General features: G+C 45.7%; 1 protein-coding gene and 1 long non-coding RNA gene across 4 annotated transcripts; one reads left to right on the top strand and one right to left on the bottom strand.

Moving 5' to 3' along the window:
* Positions 1–6,877: 6,877 nt before the first annotated feature.
* On the bottom strand, positions 6,878–14,430 carry ING1 (inhibitor of growth family member 1). Of its 3 annotated transcripts, none has more exons than XM_026068036.1 (2): positions 13,415–14,430; positions 6,878–8,503 (listed from the first exon to the last, which is right to left on the bottom strand). In XM_026068036.1, the coding sequence occupies exons 1-2, from the start codon at positions 13,554–13,556 to the stop codon at positions 7,800–7,802; spliced, it is 846 nt and encodes a 281-aa protein (XP_025923821.1). In that variant the 5' UTR covers positions 13,557–14,430; the 3' UTR covers positions 6,878–7,799. The 3 variants fall into 3 exon arrangements, with proteins under 3 accessions (XP_025923821.1, XP_025923823.1, XP_025923822.1); XM_026068038.1 differs by lacking the exon at positions 13,415–14,430 and adding an exon at positions 11,541–11,623; XM_026068037.1 differs by lacking the exon at positions 13,415–14,430 and adding an exon at positions 10,407–10,951.
* Positions 14,431–16,928: 2,498 nt separating this feature from the next.
* LOC112967169 lies at positions 16,929–17,977 on the top strand. Its single transcript, XR_003253877.1, has 2 exons — positions 16,929–17,023; positions 17,369–17,977. It is a non-coding gene; the product is annotated as an uncharacterized LOC112967169 (long non-coding RNA).
* Positions 17,978–19,083: the final 1,106 nt, after the last annotated feature.

Raw genomic sequence — 19,083 nt, 5'->3', positions numbered from 1 at the left:
ATCTAGGCCAGGAAGATCTGGCCTAGGGATTTTCCAGAAGAAAAAGAACAGAGACCTCAGAGACAAAAAACACTGTTAACCAGCACAATTTGTGCAAGGTTAACACAACGTAATAAAACAGCCTCTATCAGCTGCTTGATACAGAGTGGAGGTGCCTTACCCATATTTCTAGTGGGAATCATTGCTGTTCAGAAAGACTAGATGAAGGTATAGCATGTAAATGAACAACCTGCACTGACAGAATACCTCAGCCTGTGTCTCTAGTTTTCACTTCAAGCAAGAAATTGATCTTAAAAAGCCATTTTTTTTGCTATTGCTCACAAAGGCAGCTACCCCAAGTCTCTTTCTCTCTCTCAGCACGTTTTTTCTCTCCTTTGTTGAGATATTGGAATGATAGTCATTGGCTCTTCAGGTTGCTTTGAGCATTTTTGTATGGAGCTACATTTAAACCTGCAGAGAAATCATTGTCCGCTTTCAGGCATTGTCTACATTAGGAAGAATGGGACAATAAATGTCCCAAAAGTTAGATATGGCTGATACCGACACATTTAAAATAAGATTTACACTAGTTCTACAAACAAAAAAAGATTTCTTTCTCCTGAGCTTTGGTCCAAATCTTTTCAACTAGGCCTCCAGAAGTTTCTTCGTCTAAACCTTTAGTAAGCTAGTAGCATTAGGTAACAGATCTCTACTTAATTCTTGAAATATTTGCTAAAATATAAGTAGAGTATCTGACATTTGCCTCAGTTACCTATGCAAAATACTAATGATTTACCTATGGAAATTAATATTCAGTCATTTTTGAGAAACTTGCTCAGCTATGGTTTGACAGTGAGTTGCAGTCAAAACCTCTGGCTTGCACAAACAAGGTCTAGTGCTTCCCTTATAACCTGTGTAAACATGGTTACACAGGCTGATATCTTCTGGTCAGCACTGCCTCCTATAAATTAAAATTTATAAATGATATGATACCTTGATAACACACTTCTAACAGTTTTGCATTATTCTCTTGTATAGCATGACACAGTTCCGGCTTTGTAAAATTTTAGTGCTGCCTCTGCACAACATAGCCTCCAGTCCTTTTATCAAAACTAGCAGAAGTGAAAAAGTCTCAGCATACTTTGTATTTAATCTTTTCAGGAAATTTGATGTTCTATTTCCCTTGAACCAATTTAGATATAACTCCTTTAAATTTTTTATGGCCCAGAAATGTTTACTTTTGTTATAGAAGTCCAGCTGTTTACCTTGGTATTGTTGTCTTCTGTTCTTCACAAGTCCCAGTCTTCCTTTTGCAAGGGTTTCTTTGTGTTGAATCTAAGAGCTCAGCAAAAGGGAGGTCATATTGACATCTTCTATATTCCCAGACAAAATATATATATATGGATAACACAGAGATTGAGAGCAATATGAGTGATTTTAATTTAAAAATACTACTTTTGTCTTCTTGAAACTGCCTCCAATCCAAACAGAAGCAGCTCAGCAAATAAGAAACTCAGACTAAACATAAAATGAATCAAATCCTGATAAAGCATGGAAATGCAAAATCAAGGCATCCAAGCAATTCCATTTTGCAGTGACACTATGCCAAAATGATATGATTGTGATAAAAGTTTTTAAGTAATTGTGACCATAGATTAGAATTGAATAAAGTTTAAAACATGTTACATTCATTTCCTCCTACTTTTATTGTCCTCAAGGGATACCTACAAACTAAAGCATCCAAACTCAGGGGATGTTTCTGAAAGAATTGCCTTTAATGTTTTAGTTGTTGAATAAAATCACTGTGTGGAACAAGCCTCTAACAATTCATGTTTTACTGATATGGCTCTCAATAAATTGTCTGTTCTCAAAGTTATAAGACTGAAGAAGCTATTATCAGAATGGAGCATTTTCTTTCAGATGAGACCATGCAAATCTCAAGGAGAGAGGAGACTGGCAAAAAGAAAAGTCCCCTGATATATATCTTATAATTAACACAGTGAAATATTCCTTTCCGAATGCAGGTAAATCATTTATGCACAACTCACTTGGGTTTCTCATCCTTATCGCCACATTTTTTTTGCAAACTTGATTTATTTTTTAAAAATTCAAACTAGTTAAGTGTATTGTATGATGAGGATGTTCAGGATGTATCGCACCAGAGGGACAAGAGTCATTTAAATTGCATTAATTCTTCCACAAAGTGAGAGTGTAAGAGATGAGTCCATCTGTCTTCATCAAGTTTTACAAGATTCACTAGAAGATCCAAGTTTATTTTAAGTATACATATATTTTTTACAGATGCTGGGTTAGCAGCCCTAGATATGTTAACCTGTTAGGGATTTACTTGACTGTTCAGCAAGCCAAATGCAAGATAACATTCAGTTTTCTTTGTATGCTGGTCATTTTCCCAAGGTATGAATCGGAAGCAGTAGTTCAGGCCTAGTTTGGCCAGGGTTGACGTGGAAAGCTGACCTACCATCAGCATAAAGTCAGCTGCTATCTAGATCTTCTACTGCTCCTGCAGATTCCCTTCAAGCCCTCATGCTGGCTGATAGCTATATAGAAAGGCTGAATTAGTAAACTAAACTATTGAAAATAAAAGTAACATGCCAGCTTAAATCTGAATACTACTATCAATATTTACAGGACCACATTTCATAAGCAATCTGAGGAATTGCTTTGAAACTTTTTTTTGACAGTTTCAATGCACAGGCAAACAGTGCCTACAGCACAGTTGTATAGCAGCTAAAATAACCATATTGTCTACCATTTCAGATACATTTTTGCTCACTGCTTCAATAGCTACTTCAAGTTTGGATGGAAATCAGATGTTCAGCAGATCAAACCCCAATATCAGAAGGAATTTTGACTTGTACAAAGTATCCATCTATCTGATTGGAATTACTTCCATGGTCTTCTTTACTGTAGCATCTGAGACTTCATCATCTTATATTGGATAGATATTATATGAAATCTTTAAAAATGGCTAGCTGAACTAGCAAGGTATTTCTGATAAGGCACCAAAGCCAGCAGTCCTTTTCAGGAATGTTAGGCCACAACATTTACTTTTACTTCTAAAGTAAGACTTGGAAATTTAAACATAGGCACCTGTTTTTAAAAACTTGGTATCATCTACCTTTCATGTTCCTCCAGCAGAGCTGCAAGAGCAGTAAGGTCCTGCAGAGGGGCCTGTAACACCTACCAGAGGTGAGGGATGGCAACTGCCATTGGCGAAGTTGTTTATAATGTGAGCCTGGTCATGGATTGAGAGATCAAATTAACTCCGATAATCAAGCTTCATGTGCTGACAAATAGAAACCTGAAATTGAGGAAAGTCATCTGCCCTGTTTTCCTAACTTGGTCATTAATGTGGCTTCTCCTGCTCTAACAGGTGTACAGAGGTATGTTAGCTTTTTTTGTTTGTTTGTTTACCAGCAACAATAAATATTTTACTGGGAAAAGTAATCTAGCCATTCTGAACTCATGAAAAAAACTAATACTATCTCTCAAAATTTCAAATCATATTTTGTTTACTTCTTTGCTATCCTGTGCTCTTCCTTACTGAGTCATTCCTAAAACTTGTTAGATATAGACTTCAGTAATATCTGGGAAAATAAGAATTTTTTTGTGTGTATTTTTTGATATTACATTGAATGCTTGTACTACTTTTGATATTCAAAAGTGAGAAATTATTAGCTCTTTTGGACTATGGCAGAGGTTTATTTTATATATACAGATCAAATCAGCTATGAGGACAATCATAAGTATAACTAAAGCAACAGAATGCATCCCAGTGATATTCAAATTTGGTTTTAGGCATTTCTATTACTGAGAACTCTTTTGCATTATAGTTTGTAAAATACTGCTTACAATATTTTTATTACAATTTTGAAAGGTTACCTAAAAATATTCTACCAAAAAATGAAACCAGTGGAGCAGTCCAATTCAACTGTATTTCTGCCTGCTCCATGAAGTTAGGACACATTCAATCAGCAACTGCACTTAATTAGTAAGAAACCTACTTAAACCTAATGATGTGCATGGCCAGGGTTGCTGCTGCTTAATGGAGACAGTAGTTCTGTTTAATTGAGATGCTTTCAGGTGATATAATGGTCGAAACTGATGCTTTGCTCTGCTGTTTCAGTCTCATGGTGGTTCTGTCTATCTGTCCCTCTAAGAACATTTTGCATTTACATCTGAAGTAGCACATAAAGGGCTCCCTCACTGTCTTCTTTTACCTTCTGACTGTATCTTCAGCACCAGCTATAACTGCCAGCCGCCCTGCTGCAGAACAACTCTGTCATCTGTGGATGGGGACCACTCAAGTGTGCAGCTTGCTGCCAGTTCCCTTGACATAAGTGTTGAAACCCTGTTTTTCATTGATCACAAGGATTTTATCATTAGGTCAAGGGTTCAGCAGCACGATATAGATTTTCCTGTTACATCTATCACAGATCAACAGTGGTAACAGCTGCCTGAATATTTTCAATGAAAAGTTTAAGAAGTTTGTGATTCATACTGCTGAGACTTCCTCTCCAATGAACATCTGCTGTTTTTTATGTATTATTTTCACGTTATGATAGTTGTTCATTAGCCTGTGGGAAACGAGTCAGAAACCTTGCTCAGTTCCTAGAAGAGAGAGCATCCATCTCTTTGCCTTTTGTTGGCAGTCTCAGTGGTAAATAGCCACCAAGAGATTCAGATGTTCTCTCAAAACTGAAGATGGTCTCCTCAAGTCAAAGTGTGGTCACCATGCCAGGCAACACAAGAAAGCTTATAAATTAGCTGCATCTATCATGAGCAGAAATAAAGAAAATTGGCTTAGAGAATTACAGTGTCTCATGACCATTAAGTTCACTCAGAATAACCAAAAAAAGGAGGATTAGTACATTTGTAAAAACAGGTTTTTAAACAGTATATCAAAGCCGGAGAAAAGTTTTCATAATACGAAGCATTTGGCAGTGTGTCAGTATAACACGAGATGGCCTTACTTCTGCCGACAAAGAGCTTAATACCACAGTACCTTGAATCTAAGTAAAGTAAGCAATTGTGCTCACAGACTGAAACTAGACCCGTCAAATGGTATAATGAAGGTCCAACCAATCAACAGAGACAAGAAGCAAAACAAAGTTGCAGCCTATATATGGTGAGCTGGGATGATAACCTAAATCATGCAAAAATGTGGAACAGGATGTCATTTCAGGCCACTTAGCAGATTGGCATCTGCCTTTTGTAATATGGGAGGCCATAGCAAGCCATCAAGAGTTGGAAGTATATTCATTTAAGGGCAAGGTAAACATTGTTCTACTGATCCATCTTCAGCTGAACTTTCTTACTGTATTCTTTCACATCTTTTTTTCCTCTGGCTGTTCACATTTAGAAAGCCACACAGAACCAATGCAGGCATTTAATGAGAAAGGCAAGATTCAAAACCATGTCTGCACAACCTCCTGTATAAAGTTGCACTGGGGTTTCGCTAGTACGGTCTTACTAAGTATCTGTGTTCTCATCCCAGGCTGGTGGGAGGACAAGGGGATGCTTGAGGCGGAAGAGACCACAAACCTTGGGATTAGCCATAACAGCAGTAAGTGGAGAGAGAAGCAGGAAAGACTGGTAAACGTGTAGGAAGAATGGAAAAAGAGAATTTAGGGGAAAGGGAAAAAGAGAAGAGAAAAGTAAGAAACTACAGAAAGTATGCATCAACCCTAAACCACCTCAGGAGCAGGAGACATGATTCTGAGCGGACATTTACCTAAGGCAAAGATGACTCAGTGTAATTTGACAGTCTGCAGTGACTGAAAACACAAATACATATGCACACACGCTTAGGGTGCCTATTTAGAGGTAAAACAAGACTTTTATTTGTCACTATGTATATAGATACACATAGCGTGGTGTGTGTGTATATATCTGGAAGGGGATATCCATGCAAGTTGGTGCATCTTGTGGCTTGCTTTTCAGTACCTCTTTAGAGAATACCTAGCCCCTTCAACTGGCTCCAAAACCTTGTTGCTCCTATTTCCAACAGAAAGACTGGTTGTAATACGCTAGAAAAAAGCAGTGTCACTTCAGTTTTCACTGTCCAAGAAGCAAAACATTGCAATTTGAATTTTAAGAAAACACTGTGTTCCAAAAAATCCCCAATCCCAACCCCGTTCTCACAACACTCTTTTCTGATTCATTGGTTTTCACAACCTATTTGTATTTTGCTGCCTCCATCCTCCTCCTATTATTGGGTCCCATTCCCTCCTCCCTTAAGTCAAGGCCCATAGACTGACTTCTGCAAGAGAAATAGAAGAGCCAAAATCTACTCAGCCAGAATGTCAACCCCTCCAGCTATGAAGGTGAAGGAAAGAATCTAACCAACTGTCACTATGAAGTTATGTGAAATAGGATCTGGATACCCAATATAAAGTATGGTACTTTTATTATAGCTAAAATATTTTTATATATGGTGGCCATGAAGCATAAAAACGCCTACCCTGGAATGGTGGCAATAATACTTTAAAAATACTGTAATGCAAAAGCACTTTCTGCTGGTAACAAACATGGAATAATTTATATCCATACTGTAAAAGCATGAAAACAACTGAACAATATCACTTCTATACTATTGATTTTTAGACAAATGGCCAGGTCTGGGAGTGACTGCAAGCACAAAAAGAGTAGAGTTGCATGGAAGGTTAAATGCTATTTTGATTCTCTTACGTGCTTGCTGGTCATATGGTCCATGAAGATTCATTATCAGAACTATAATTTGGTTACCACTACAACAGTTTCAGGCTTCTTAGCAGCAGCTTGCTGGAGCTGCTAAGGTTAAAGAGACTTTACTTTTTTTTTTTTTTTTTTTAAACTATATGAATGATCATTAAACATGATTGCTAAAGGAGCAAACTGTCAAAGTTGTTTCATTTATTTCTTGATATCACAGCTGTACAATTTTCATACATACAGCAGGAAATGCACATTGGTTACACAATGGCATTTGGTTGCATTTCCAAGTATAATACAGTAAGTGCAACTCCACTTAAAAATGTACATTTATACAACTTATACAAATTAAGGATTGCTACACCACTATCTGTGACAGTATAAAGCTTGATTTATGTTAAGTTCCATTACTAAACCACTTCCTGGTTAAATATAAAACATATTCAATCATCTTAAAATGGCCCTTGTGGTGCTTGGCCAGCATATAAAATATTTGTTGTGTAAAATTTAAGCATTTACCTTTTTTTTAAAAAATAACCTTCTAAGCCTATTTAAACATTTGCTATTGAACTGTTATACTGACACACTTTGTAGCAGGAACCAAATTTTACCTTCCTTTTGTTTGATCTTGCACAGGTTGTCACCGAAGGAAGTTACATTTGTAATGTACTGTAGCTTTATTCAAATACAGCCAGATGGCTAAACTATTTGACAATTTTGCTCAAGAGGTAAATAAAATTCTCCATTAAAGAAAAAGAAATTACATTTCAGAAATATTTGTCATCAAAATTTTAATGGGTTGAGTGCTACCAGCACCAAAAAAAAAAAATACTAATTTGTCTTTTAAGACCCACCTGAATATTCAACTTAAACTCTTATTACTTTACTTTTGGAATACATTGGTCCACAGACCACATTCTTGTTACAGCTTACCAAATGAAAAACAAAATTGCTCTTATTGCCGTCCCTATAACAGGAATGGTTCAGTTTTAAACCTCCTTTAAAAATATACATTTTACAATCCTTTCACCTCAACAAAGGTGACACTGACAATAAATACACTGGTTTGGTGGTTTTATTTTTCTTCACTACGAAAAGTCTACAAACTACCTGTTGTAGGCCCTTTCTTTTTTAGACTTCTCCAATGCCTTGTCCATAGTTTTCTCATTTTCTCCTCTACATTTGGGGCAGTACCATTTGCCCTTTGGTTTATGATTGAGTCCCACACATGAAAAGTGAAACCACTCAATGGGGCACTCATCATTATCGCATCCTATCATTTCTCCATAGGAGACTTGGTTGCATAAGCAGTATGTTGGCTCATTAGGATCAATGGGAAGATCTGGGGGAGAAGCTTCCCTCTCTGCTTTAGCCTTGGATCGCTTCTTCTTCTTGGATGTTTTTGCTTTCTTCTCCTTTGGAGTTCCTGAGGTGATGTCATCATGATCATGATTATTTGAAGCGTTTTCTCGATTTTCATTATTTCTTTGCCGCCTTGATCTCTTATTGTTGGGCTTTTCAGCCTGAGCGATTGTCTCAGTCTTTGATTTATCTTGGCTGGCTTTCCCGCTGTTTCCGGTAGTATCATTAGTCTCTTGACAAGTCTCAAACTGTTCCACATGACTGTCCACTTGCCTAGTTCTGTTCTCAACAAGCTCCACCATCTGACTGACAATTTGGATCTTCTCGTCTCCCAGCTCCTGACTCCGAATTAATGCTCTCTGTATGCAGTGCAACATCCTTCTCTTCTGCACGGCATCTGTCTCTCGTTTAAATTTTTCATAATAATCATCCAGGTCCTTTAGGATCTCTGCAAAGAAGAAATAAAAACTATAAATATTTTGGATAGAGAGAATGGCAAAACAAAGCCTTCCTGTATTTTTCCTTTTTTATGCAGCAACACCTTTCTGTAATGCACAAAGCTGATCAAAGGCAGATTCCCTGAAGATGAAATCTGACAAGTGGCTCACGACTCCAGGGGATTACTTTTCTTCTCGTGGGTCACTCAGGAACAGAATGCAAATGCTATCAGTTTAGACTTAGAAAATAAATTTTATTTTAAACTGTTAAAATCTGTGTATTTGTATATGTAGGCAAGAGAAGCAGTGTTTATGAAACGGCTTGTCACAAAGAATGAGAAGCTGCAGACTGACAGGTAAACACCCAGAATGCTGTAAAATCTTCCCTTTAAATTTATCAGTAATTACAAAAAACAAAAAAGTATGTCATCAAAAGTTCCAATATTAATTGTAAAATTAGAGGGGAATTAACCAGCTGTTTTCCTGGGCATTTTCTATATAATAACATTAATACTTTTAGTGAATGGTTGAGAATGGGAGAAAGGCAGTGGGAGAGAGAGAAAGAGAGAGAAAGCACAAACCAGCGTAGAAATTAGATGAGTTACTTAATAATTGATATCATACTTGACAGCTGATGCAAAAGAATTATGGTAACTTTTGTCTGATACAGCTAAGCTACCTCTTTCTACAAATATAAGGCCACTCAAATCCTTAGGACTGCAGAATTAGGATTACATTATCTAAACTGTCTAGCTGGTTTCTTCCCTAAATATTCTGTAAAATACCTGCTATTTACTATTTTAAACACAGAAATAAATTTCCATTAAATACGTACTGTGAGGAAACAAATACACACTTAAAAAATTAGAAAATAACATGAAGATGCTACGCAACCACTGGAGTAGCTAGAACTTCTGATTTAAAATACTGACATTGAAAATGAGTTAGATCCTGAACTGCACCTTAGGGACTATTTCAACAGTTTATAAGAAAGAACTTTGCACAAAAGGGTTTAAAGTTTCAAGAATAGCTCTAGAAACCTATTTTTAAGCAGGTTTTGAGTTTCACTATGATACTCAGATCAACTCAAGATGCACTAACTTTAGCATAAACATATTAAGTCCTCACGAACAAGAATGTTATACTTTATAAATAATCTGCATCTTGTTCTCTGATTTTTCCATTTTCTTGCAGCTTACAATATTCTACCTTAGAAGAGCAAAATGTTGATATAAAACTAACCTCAGTTCACCTAATAAAAATCACCTAATAAAAATCAGAATCTCATAGACATGCAAATGTGATACCAAAACTGTCTCTGAAATTCACAAATATGAACTTTTACTTTCTCAGATTTTTTCTAAATAAAAGAACATACTAATAGCTGTTAATATATGCAACTAATAGTAACAAAGATACTGTGATTCAGGTTTTGTCTCACAGTAGATTTTTTTAGAACACACACATTCCAAATTTCTTGTGAAGACATGCAAAGTTTATTCAAGTTCTACTTTAGTTACTAGAGCTGCAGTATATGCTTCTCAGAAGAGTTAAACATGTACTGCATTATAACCTATCTGGCCAACGTAAATATTTAAGAATGTGTTATGAAATATTTTAAACAAATGCCTTTTTTGCTAATTATCAAAAAAGAAAAAAATTTAGAGAAGATTAGGCATTCAGGAAGATTAAACATTAATTATTCTCAATGGCTGAAATTCAGAAGTTTTATGTTCTGTCACTTGACCAACGTCAGGAGTTCAGCCCATCTGAATCTGATACATAAGCATCTTTCATAAGGAATACTTGCTCCCTAGATACCCCCAAATTATTTTGGTATAAAATGACTTAAGTCAGGCATTAAGAAAACTTCTAGTGCCACACATACACACCAAAACTAGAGTGGTATCCCACCTTCTAGAGCTGCTGTATCAAACAGGAGAAATGTTCGACTGCAACGGTCTTGAATTTTGCAAAGCACTGAGTGCTTCCTGAGACACATGTTCAGTCATGTAAGACACCAAGCAAGATGTGCCTTTTCGCAAGCGTACCCAAACAGAAAGGGTTGCTTAGTATCAGAGAGTCTTTTGATAGACTCAAAAGCATGGTATCCGAGCAGGATCCCAGGTAAAAGAAACAGCTGGACAGCTGCATCTACTAAAGACCGCAGGAGGATTGCACTACCATTCCTTACATCAGCATGCTCAGAAGAACTTGCTTGGCCAACTACGCTGTTTGTAGAAATTTCAGGAAAAAAAATGCTTTCTGCCAGCTTTTTGAAACACGGCTCAGTCTTGTGCAACTTACATGACATGCAACTGTTAACCAGCTGTGAATGCACACTCCCCAACATCACAAACGCCACAAAAATGACGAAAGGGCTGTATTTTTTAAAAGCTTTAATCCGAAACAGTTCTGCAGCCCAAGCGCTGGCCGAGACTGCCCGTAATGGCTGCATGGCGCACCTGAGAACCCCCCCCCGCCCCAGCTCTCACAGCAGCACAGCAAGGCAGTCAGCCCGGGGCAGGTCGGGGCCGGACGGCGGGGGCGGAAAGCATCTCTGTGGCCAGCAGGGGCGGAAGCCACCCGGGAGGTCCGCGCTCAGGGATCGCCTCCCCTCGGAGGCCTCCTCTGCCGGGGCAACGGCGTGCGGGAGACGGCGCACAAGCGCTTTCTTCAGCCTGGGGAGCGACCAACCCCTCCGCAGCGCAACCCGCTAGCACCCGCCAGCGGGGCCGCCCGCTGCCAACAGCGCAGAGGACACCGGCGTAACAACGCCGGGACCCAAAAGCCACCAGAAACGCCCGCCCGCCGAGTGCCGCTTCCGCGGCTCCGCCCGGCGGCCCCAAGAGCCACCGCGGGGAAAGAAGGGCGCGAGGCGCCGCCATTAGCGCGCGGGGCGGCGGCAGGCGCGCCGGGTACTAACGGTCCTAACGTAACACAGCCTGCACGCGCCCGACGGCCAACCAGGAAGTGGCCTCATTCGGCCTCGCCAGGAGGCCCAACTGCTCCTAGCAACCAGCGCAGCGGCAACGCCCCGGATGTTACGTTTCAGCCATTGTTCTCCGGCAGGAAACCGGCGGCGTTACCCCCGGTTCTCAGTGTAGCAGACAAACCAAGAGGAAGCGGAGGAGGAGCGGGACAGGGGGACGCGGCGGAGACGGGGCGGAGACGGACTACAGCCCGCCCACCCATCCGTTGCGCCAATAAGAGTCGACAGTGGGGAAAGCCCGCCCCTGCTGGCCGGGTGTTGCCAATCAGGACCAGAAAGAACCAGGAGTAATAATAATAATAAAACAAGGCCAATCAGAATGGGCAGGGCTATCGGGAGCCCCGCCCCCAATGTCATCGCCCCAATCAGAAGCAAGAGAAGGCGGGGAAAGCGGCTCTCGCATCCCGAAAACACGTCAGTCACACTCAGAAAGCCCAAGGTTGGCCTGCCCACTGCCGCCGCCTCAGCCAATCGGAACCGAGAGGCCGGGGCAGGTCGAGATATTCAAATCAACCCCACAGAAAAGTTGCTTCTCGAAACGTCACGAGGAGGCGGAGCACGAGGCGGACTAGTCCGGCCAGAGGGCCAGTCAGTGAGAGGAGGCGGGCCCTGACCGCTCCGTGGGGGAGGATTCTCCCCTATGAGAGGTGCCGGGGGGCGGGGCGATCCGCGATATGCTAATGAGGTGTTTATAAAAGACGCAACGAAGCCAATTCTTCAGCAAAGCGCGGAGGCGCCCGTTGGCCGTAGTGGCGCGTGCCCGCAGCGTGGAAGAAACAAGCTGCCCGCCCTGGCCTTAAATCTCCTCTCCGCCTTCTGCCGAGCAGCCCCGTGCCCCCTGCGGCGGCGTGAGCCGCACAGGGAAGTTTCCCCCCGCCGTTTCCCCAGGGGCCGTCAGGCTCCCTGGCGGGCTGCCCGAGGAGCAGCTACGCGAACCGCAGGGCTCGCTCCCCGCTGCCTCTAAAGCCACATGCATGGGGGCGAGGGGCGGTGCACACGCTGAAGTAAAGGGGACCTCTCGGTCCGGCACCCCGAATGTCACCGCTGCCAGCGGCACCGAATACCCTCCCCTCCCCCCCCCTTCCCAAGCGGACACAAGCAAGCAAGTGACAAAGCTGCTCTGAACCCCGCACAAACTAGCCTCCCCTTCCCCTCCCCTCCACCCGTGGGGCAAGGGGACAGTGTGCCCTGAGCGCGAGTGCCGGCAGCACACGGCGGAGAGGGGGCACCTCACCATTCAGCACATCCGTAAACCCAGCCGTATCATCTCCCCCCTTCCACACACACACCACACACGCACACAAATACATACACACACCAGTCCCGGCGCCCCCCCGCCCCACAGAGCAGGGCTGTTTTACAGGGCGAAACGAAACCCGCTGAAGAGGGAACGAAGAAAGCATACCCTGCCCCCCACTCTCATCTAACCCCCCTCTCCTCCCTCCCTCACTAGCTGCCTCTCTCCCCTACTACAGCCATAATGAATACTGTACATTCCTAAATGTTGTGCTGTAATCTCTCCCTCTCTGTCCACCCAGCACTTTCTCCTGTACCCCAAAACCCTTCCGCCTCAGCCCCACCGCTAGGAACAGCCCCCCTTTGTGCACTGCACACCCCACTTCCCTGCCCCCGCCTTCCTGGCCAGCAATTTACACAGAAAAGCAGAGTCCTTGCTTAATAAGAGAAGCTGAAGACCTTTTGTTCCGCCCCATGACAAGAGCTAACGCTGCAGATCAGCCCCTCTCTCTTCTCGGATCCCTTCTCCTGGCTTTCTCCCTCCTCTCGCCTCCCAAAAATAAAACTACCATCCCTGTGGGGTGCAGGGGGGCAAACGGAGCCGAGGTTCAGCTCTGAAGAAAAGAAAGGGAAAGACACCCTCCCCCCCGAGCCCCATACCACACACACATACACACACACAGAAAGCACTTACCTTGATATTTGGCGTCAATTTCCCTCATCAAGGAGACATTTCGCTGCAGATCGAAGGGCATAGACTCGATGGAGTCCAGATAATCCTCCACATAGTTCACTAGGTGAAGCTGGTCTCCGTTTGCAGGACTCAACATTTTCATCCGGCAAAGAAAAAAAAAATATATCCTTCCCCACACCTCTCTCTCCCTGCCCGTGCGAGAGCAAGTGCTGCTCCCTCCAAACGCGGCAACCCCGATGCACGGCTCACTCCCTGCCCTCCTCTCTCTGTAGCTCCCCCAAAAAACCGAGAGAAGCTACATCTGACTCCTCTTGTGTGAAATAGAGAGGGAGAGACACACACACACACCCTCCGCTAGTCCCCTACAGCCAGCAGCAGCTGATTGAATGGCTGTCGTTGTGGGTAATTCACGAAGGAGGTGGTAGGAACAATCAGAGGGATTTGTGTGTGTGTGTGTGTGTGTGTGTGTGTGTGAGGGGGGGAAGGAGGAGGGGGAGAAGGGAGGGGGGCTTAAACCAGCTCCTCCGAAACAATCTGGAAACAAAATGTGCTCTGCAAAGTGTCTGTCAGAGGCAGCGGCAGCCCCTCTGCATGCGCCAGCGCCGCTCTGCTCCGCTTCTCCTCCGCGCCCTCCTCCCCAGCTCTCCTCACCGCCGCCGCCGCTGCTCCCCGGTGATATTAATGCAGCCGCCTCGCTCCTATACGCCGCACTTGATCCAACGTGGAAAACCCAAATACCAGTTTCAAACACTTGGGAAACATTCAGCCCCGCCACGCAGGGCGCATGCGCACCCCTCCCAGCCCTATGTATACACACACACACATACACACACTCACCGCATACACACAGACRCACACACACGCTCTCCCCCTCCCCCTCCCGGAACAGCGGCGGGGCGAGCACTCGTGTGCATATTCATTATCCCTCCTCCCCTTACTCACATTTGGGGAGGGAAGGCGGCGGGCACTGCAATAGCAACGAGGGGATGGGCGGCCCGTAGGTGCGGGAAGGAAATCTCCAGCGCCGCGGGGGCGCGGGGGCGGCCGCGGCGCGATCCCGTCAAAGCGCGGCGCCGGGCGAGTTGCGCGGCGCGCAGGGGGTCCGGCAGGAGGCCGAGGGCGAGCCCCCGCCGCCGCCGCGCCGCGCGGGCCGGCCGGCCGGGAGCCCGCGGGTGAAGTTTGGTGCTTTGGCACTAGGGCACGAACTTTGCGGAGTGTCCGGTTTTTAGCAAGCCGGTAGGGGAGGACATGCTTTATCCCAGCTCTGCGCGTTCCCCTAGGAGGGGGCGCGGGGGGCCTGAGAAAGCCGTGCGACGCCACGAAAGTGGCTGCGCCGTCACCCCGCTCTGCAGGCAGGGCTCCCCCGGAGCCGCGCCGGAGGCGGAGAGGAAGCGCTGCCCCCGCCTCCCCGGCACAGCCAGCAGCCAGCTGCATCCATCATCCCCGCGGCGAGCGACAGCCGTGCCAGCCAATCGCCTCCGCCTTCGTGTCCCGCCCCGCTGCTCTCCCGGCCAATCGCAGCCGTGCGCGAGGGAGGGCGCAGTGGTGACAATGCTGCCTGGGATACCGGCCCCAGCAGAAGAGACTCTAACGTGCCGGAGGAGGAGGCGGGACGTGAGTAGGGGCATGCGCGCTCGAAGCAGCGCGAGGAGAAAATGGAGCCTGACGTTGGGTACGGAGGTAAACTACACTTCCTAGCAGCCACAGGGTGTGGCGCATGCGCGCTGGCTGCGCTCGCCGGCGGGCGGGCGGGCTTCCTGCGGCTGCCCGTTTCACAGCGCTTTGGGCTGCGGAAGGCCACGGGGAGGCAAGGGTTAGCTGGTGGGGAAAGCCCACGCGTGTGGGGGAAAATGCTCCGAGGAGAGGGGAATAACAGGCGCTCGTGGGGGGGGAGGGGAAGAGTTGCAGGGTGCCTGGGGTTGAGTTATGGAAATCCTCCTGCCCCGAAAGCTGGGACGGCGTGAGGTGGAGTGCACCCCCTCCCTCCCCCGGCTCTGACCCTTCCCTGCTTTAGGGCAGAGAACGGTCTGAAACTCTCTGGGGTCAACTTAAAAAAGGGAGGTCTTGTTTAACCGTGTGTTGCTCGCGTTCTTGTCTACAGATTGACCCGGAGACTGCGAGAAGCCCTTAAGTAAAAAAGCACGAGAATTGTGCATTTTTAAGAAATCAGAGCGTTCCGTCTTGCCTTTCCCCCATGTCCGTTAGCATTGGCTTTTAAACTAAAAAAAAAGGGGGGGGGCAGTCGTCCTTCCGAGTTTCAAACTGAAGACCAATCACATAATTGTGCCTTCCCTTGTAAATTACAATTTGACTTCCTCGGCATCTAGAATGCCATAAATCTACCACTGCTCTGGGCGTCCCGTCTTTTAGAGGAGGAGAAAACAAAAAAACAAAACAATAAAAAAAGAAAAGACAAAGCGTATAAAGCGTATTTCAGCTTTTGCACAGACCGCGAGGCAGCAAATGAGAGCACGGAGACGATCGTTTCTGTCTTGTAGGTCACCTTTAACTTGGGCTGCAGCCCGCCCGGAGAGAATCTGTCTTTGTTTGTTTTGTAAAGTTCGTTGCACATTGCTGCTGCTGTGCCTGTTAATAATGAACAGCTGGTTGATACAGGCCAGTCACTACTAAGCTCCCTGTCCAGGGGGGCTGTCCTGCTGGGCTCCCCCGTCTTTCAGGTCCTCCTCGCGTCGCCCCCTAAAAAACAACCCCTGAACGGGGGGGTAGCGTGCACGACACACACCAAGATCTTCCCGAAAGCTAAACCGTCCTAGAGGCATAGTGCACATCGACCCAGCCACCCGGGAGACGCTAGTAACATTTAAACGAGCGTCCTCCTCTGCACCATGCCGATGGGTGTGGGGAGATGAGACCCTCCCTCCTCCCCAAGGTCCTCGGAGCGCACACACACGCTCCCTCCTTCTCCCCCCCCTCCGCGGCTACGCTGACACATAACTACCACAGCAGCGGCCCCGAGCCGGGGAGCCCCGCGGCAGCCGCGCCGCGCACAAGGGCGACCAGCCTCGCGGGGGGACGGGGACTGCGGTACGCCCAGCGAGAGCCTCCTCTCCCAGCGATGGCGGCCCCTTCCTGCCTCCCTCCCTCCCGCGGCCCCTCCCTCAGCCAGGCAGGCTCGGTGCAGGAGAAGCCATGGCTCGGAGCGGCTGGAGAGCCCGCTTCTCCGGCGGCGGTGGCCCCGCGTTTCCCTGGCCCGCTGCGGCGCCGTTTGAGCCAGCCGCGCGGTACCACCGGGCAGGCGCCTTTCGGAAGAGCTGGGGCTTTATTTTAACTCCGTCCCTTTCAAATAAAGTGGCGTGGTGCCGTGCGGTTCCTTTTTTTTTTTTTTTTAAGGGGTGGTTTTCCCCCTTTTTTCTCGGTGCGTGCCACCGGGAGGGAAAGGCGTTGCTGCCGTTTAAAAAGCGTTTTTATCGGTAAGCCCAGTTGTCAAGACAACAGTATCGGTCGCCGCGGAGACACCGCTCCTCGCCGCTCACCCCTGAGGTGCCCGCCCCGCCCCGCCTCCGGGGCCGCCTCTCGCCCCCCCCGCCCGGGGGAGCTGGCGAAGGCTGCCAGGCGCCGGTGTCCCCCGTTTGCCCTCTCACGAATACGGTAGGGAGCTGCAGGCGGTGAAGGAGCAACGGCGGCAAGTTTGCCGCGGCTGCTCCCCCCCCCCCCAGCCCCGTGGCGGCGAGGGCAGCCGCGGGGCGGGGCGGGGCGCGCGCTGAGGGGGGAGGTGCGCGGCGGCACCAACGGCTCCTTGAAGCCCCCCGCGTGTCACCAGGGAGCCTGAATACCGGATTTTTTTCCTTGTTTTTTTTTCCTTTTTTTCTTTTCTTTTTTTTTAACTTAGTAACGCAGCGTTGCCAGCGCCTGACGATCTTATCTCGGGTCTCGTTAGGGAAATGCACTCGTGTTTACCCGAGACTTCCTTTCATAATTTTCTTTTCTTTCTAGAGCCTGCCATCACCTGGTAATGCGAGAATCTCGAGTTTCGTTTTAGAAAGAAGCCGGGGTTTGCAGAGAAAGCCTGGAAAACGTAACCTGACTCAAGAGAGGCAAAACAACGACCGCGTTCTACCTCTCTTACTTTTAAAATGTCGTCGGCAATCCCCTAATTTAGGGGAGACTGAGTCATGATTTCTAAATGCTCAGACTTGCTAGTACAGTTGTTGTTAAGTGCTAATGTTCTGCTTACTATTGTACAGAACAGAGGAAGTGACAGACTCTGACTAAGGACCTTAACATCTAACTATTTAAATGTTCCTGCTGCTGTCATCAATTTAGTCTCTGAACACCAAAGAGTGGGATTTTCAAAAGAGCGCCGGCAGCTATTTCCCAATCCCTCCTGTGGGAGTTAAGCACCTCAGCACTCCTGGTGGAGCAGATCTTCCACAGCATAGACTGAGCCCATTTTCAACCGACCTTAGCCCATTTCTTTGGACAGATTTCACAAGGCAATTGCTCATCTTCTGAAGAAATGTATACATTCTCAGTTCTTTTCTTCCCTTCATTTTCTGTTTGTGTGAGTTGCTATACTTCTTGATGTAAGCCTTGAAAAGCTGCGATCTGAAGTATGTAAATTACTGTGTGTACTGCAGCATCCAGGTAATGCTCCAAGCAAGTGTTTCTGGACCTGTGTACTCCCATTGAGAGGGAGTTGTGTAATGGTAGCACTAGCCTGGGAACACCTATTCTAAATTGTTGGCAACACTTTGGTAGTTACAGCCTGTTTCACTCTTACCTTGAAGAAGCTGAGCTACTGTCAGCAAACATAGGTAGTTAACAGTCTCCTGGCTAGTGTAAGAATCAAAGCCAGTAATTATGATTTGGTAGAGGCAGGACATCTAAAAAGAATTTAAATGAGTTCAAAAAGAAAATTGTTCTTGCAAAAAAGTTAACCACCAGTCTAGACACAGAGTAGTAATTATACATGTAAGAAATCGGTTCATAAAAGGACCTGCTAATTTACTGAAAAAGAATTTCTGTCCCTTCTTCTAGACAACAAAATTTAGGAAGGTGCAATTTTCAAGTGTAATTGTGGCCTGCTAGGCTTGAGTAATTTACTCAAAAGTATTAATAGGCTCGGATGCAGTGAAGATAGAGAACTTGGTATCATCTACCTCTTAGAAGCACTGGCTACTCGATTTGCCTCCATTATCCTCTCACATGTTGGCCAGAAGACTGACAGAAGAAACCATCATAGGATGTTGCACAGGTCCTACAGTGAAGAATTGCTCTGTGGAATCTCGCAGAAAGGATGGGAATGGGGTCATCAGAAAATGTGTTTGGTATATGCTTTGAAGATCCCCTTTCACAGTTCCCAAATATGATTCTTAGTGCTCTGTATTGTGCCAGTTAAATCACAGAATCACAGAATGGTTGAGGTTGGAAGGGACCTCTGGAGATTGTCTAAGTCCAGCCCCCCTGCTCAAGCAGGGTCACCTAGAGCATGTTGCACAGGATCGCGTCCAGCAGGGTTTTGAATATCTCCAGAGAAGGAAACTCCACAACCTCTCTGGGCAACCTGTTCCAGTGCTCTGTCACCCTCACAGTGAAGAAGTTTTTCCTTATGTTCAGATGGAACCTCCTGTGTTTCAGTTTGTGCCCATTGCCTCTTGTCCTGTCTCTGGGCACCACTGAAAATAGTCTGGCCCCATCCTCTTGACACC

This window comes from Apteryx rowi, unplaced genomic scaffold (genome assembly GCF_003343035.1).
Source record: "Apteryx rowi isolate R43461 unplaced genomic scaffold, aptRow1 scaffold_267, whole genome shotgun sequence".
Lineage (NCBI taxonomy): Eukaryota > Metazoa > Chordata > Aves > Apterygiformes > Apterygidae > Apteryx > Apteryx rowi.
The sequence above is the reverse complement of the archived record's forward strand: the minus strand, read 5'-3'. Positions and strand labels throughout refer to the sequence as shown.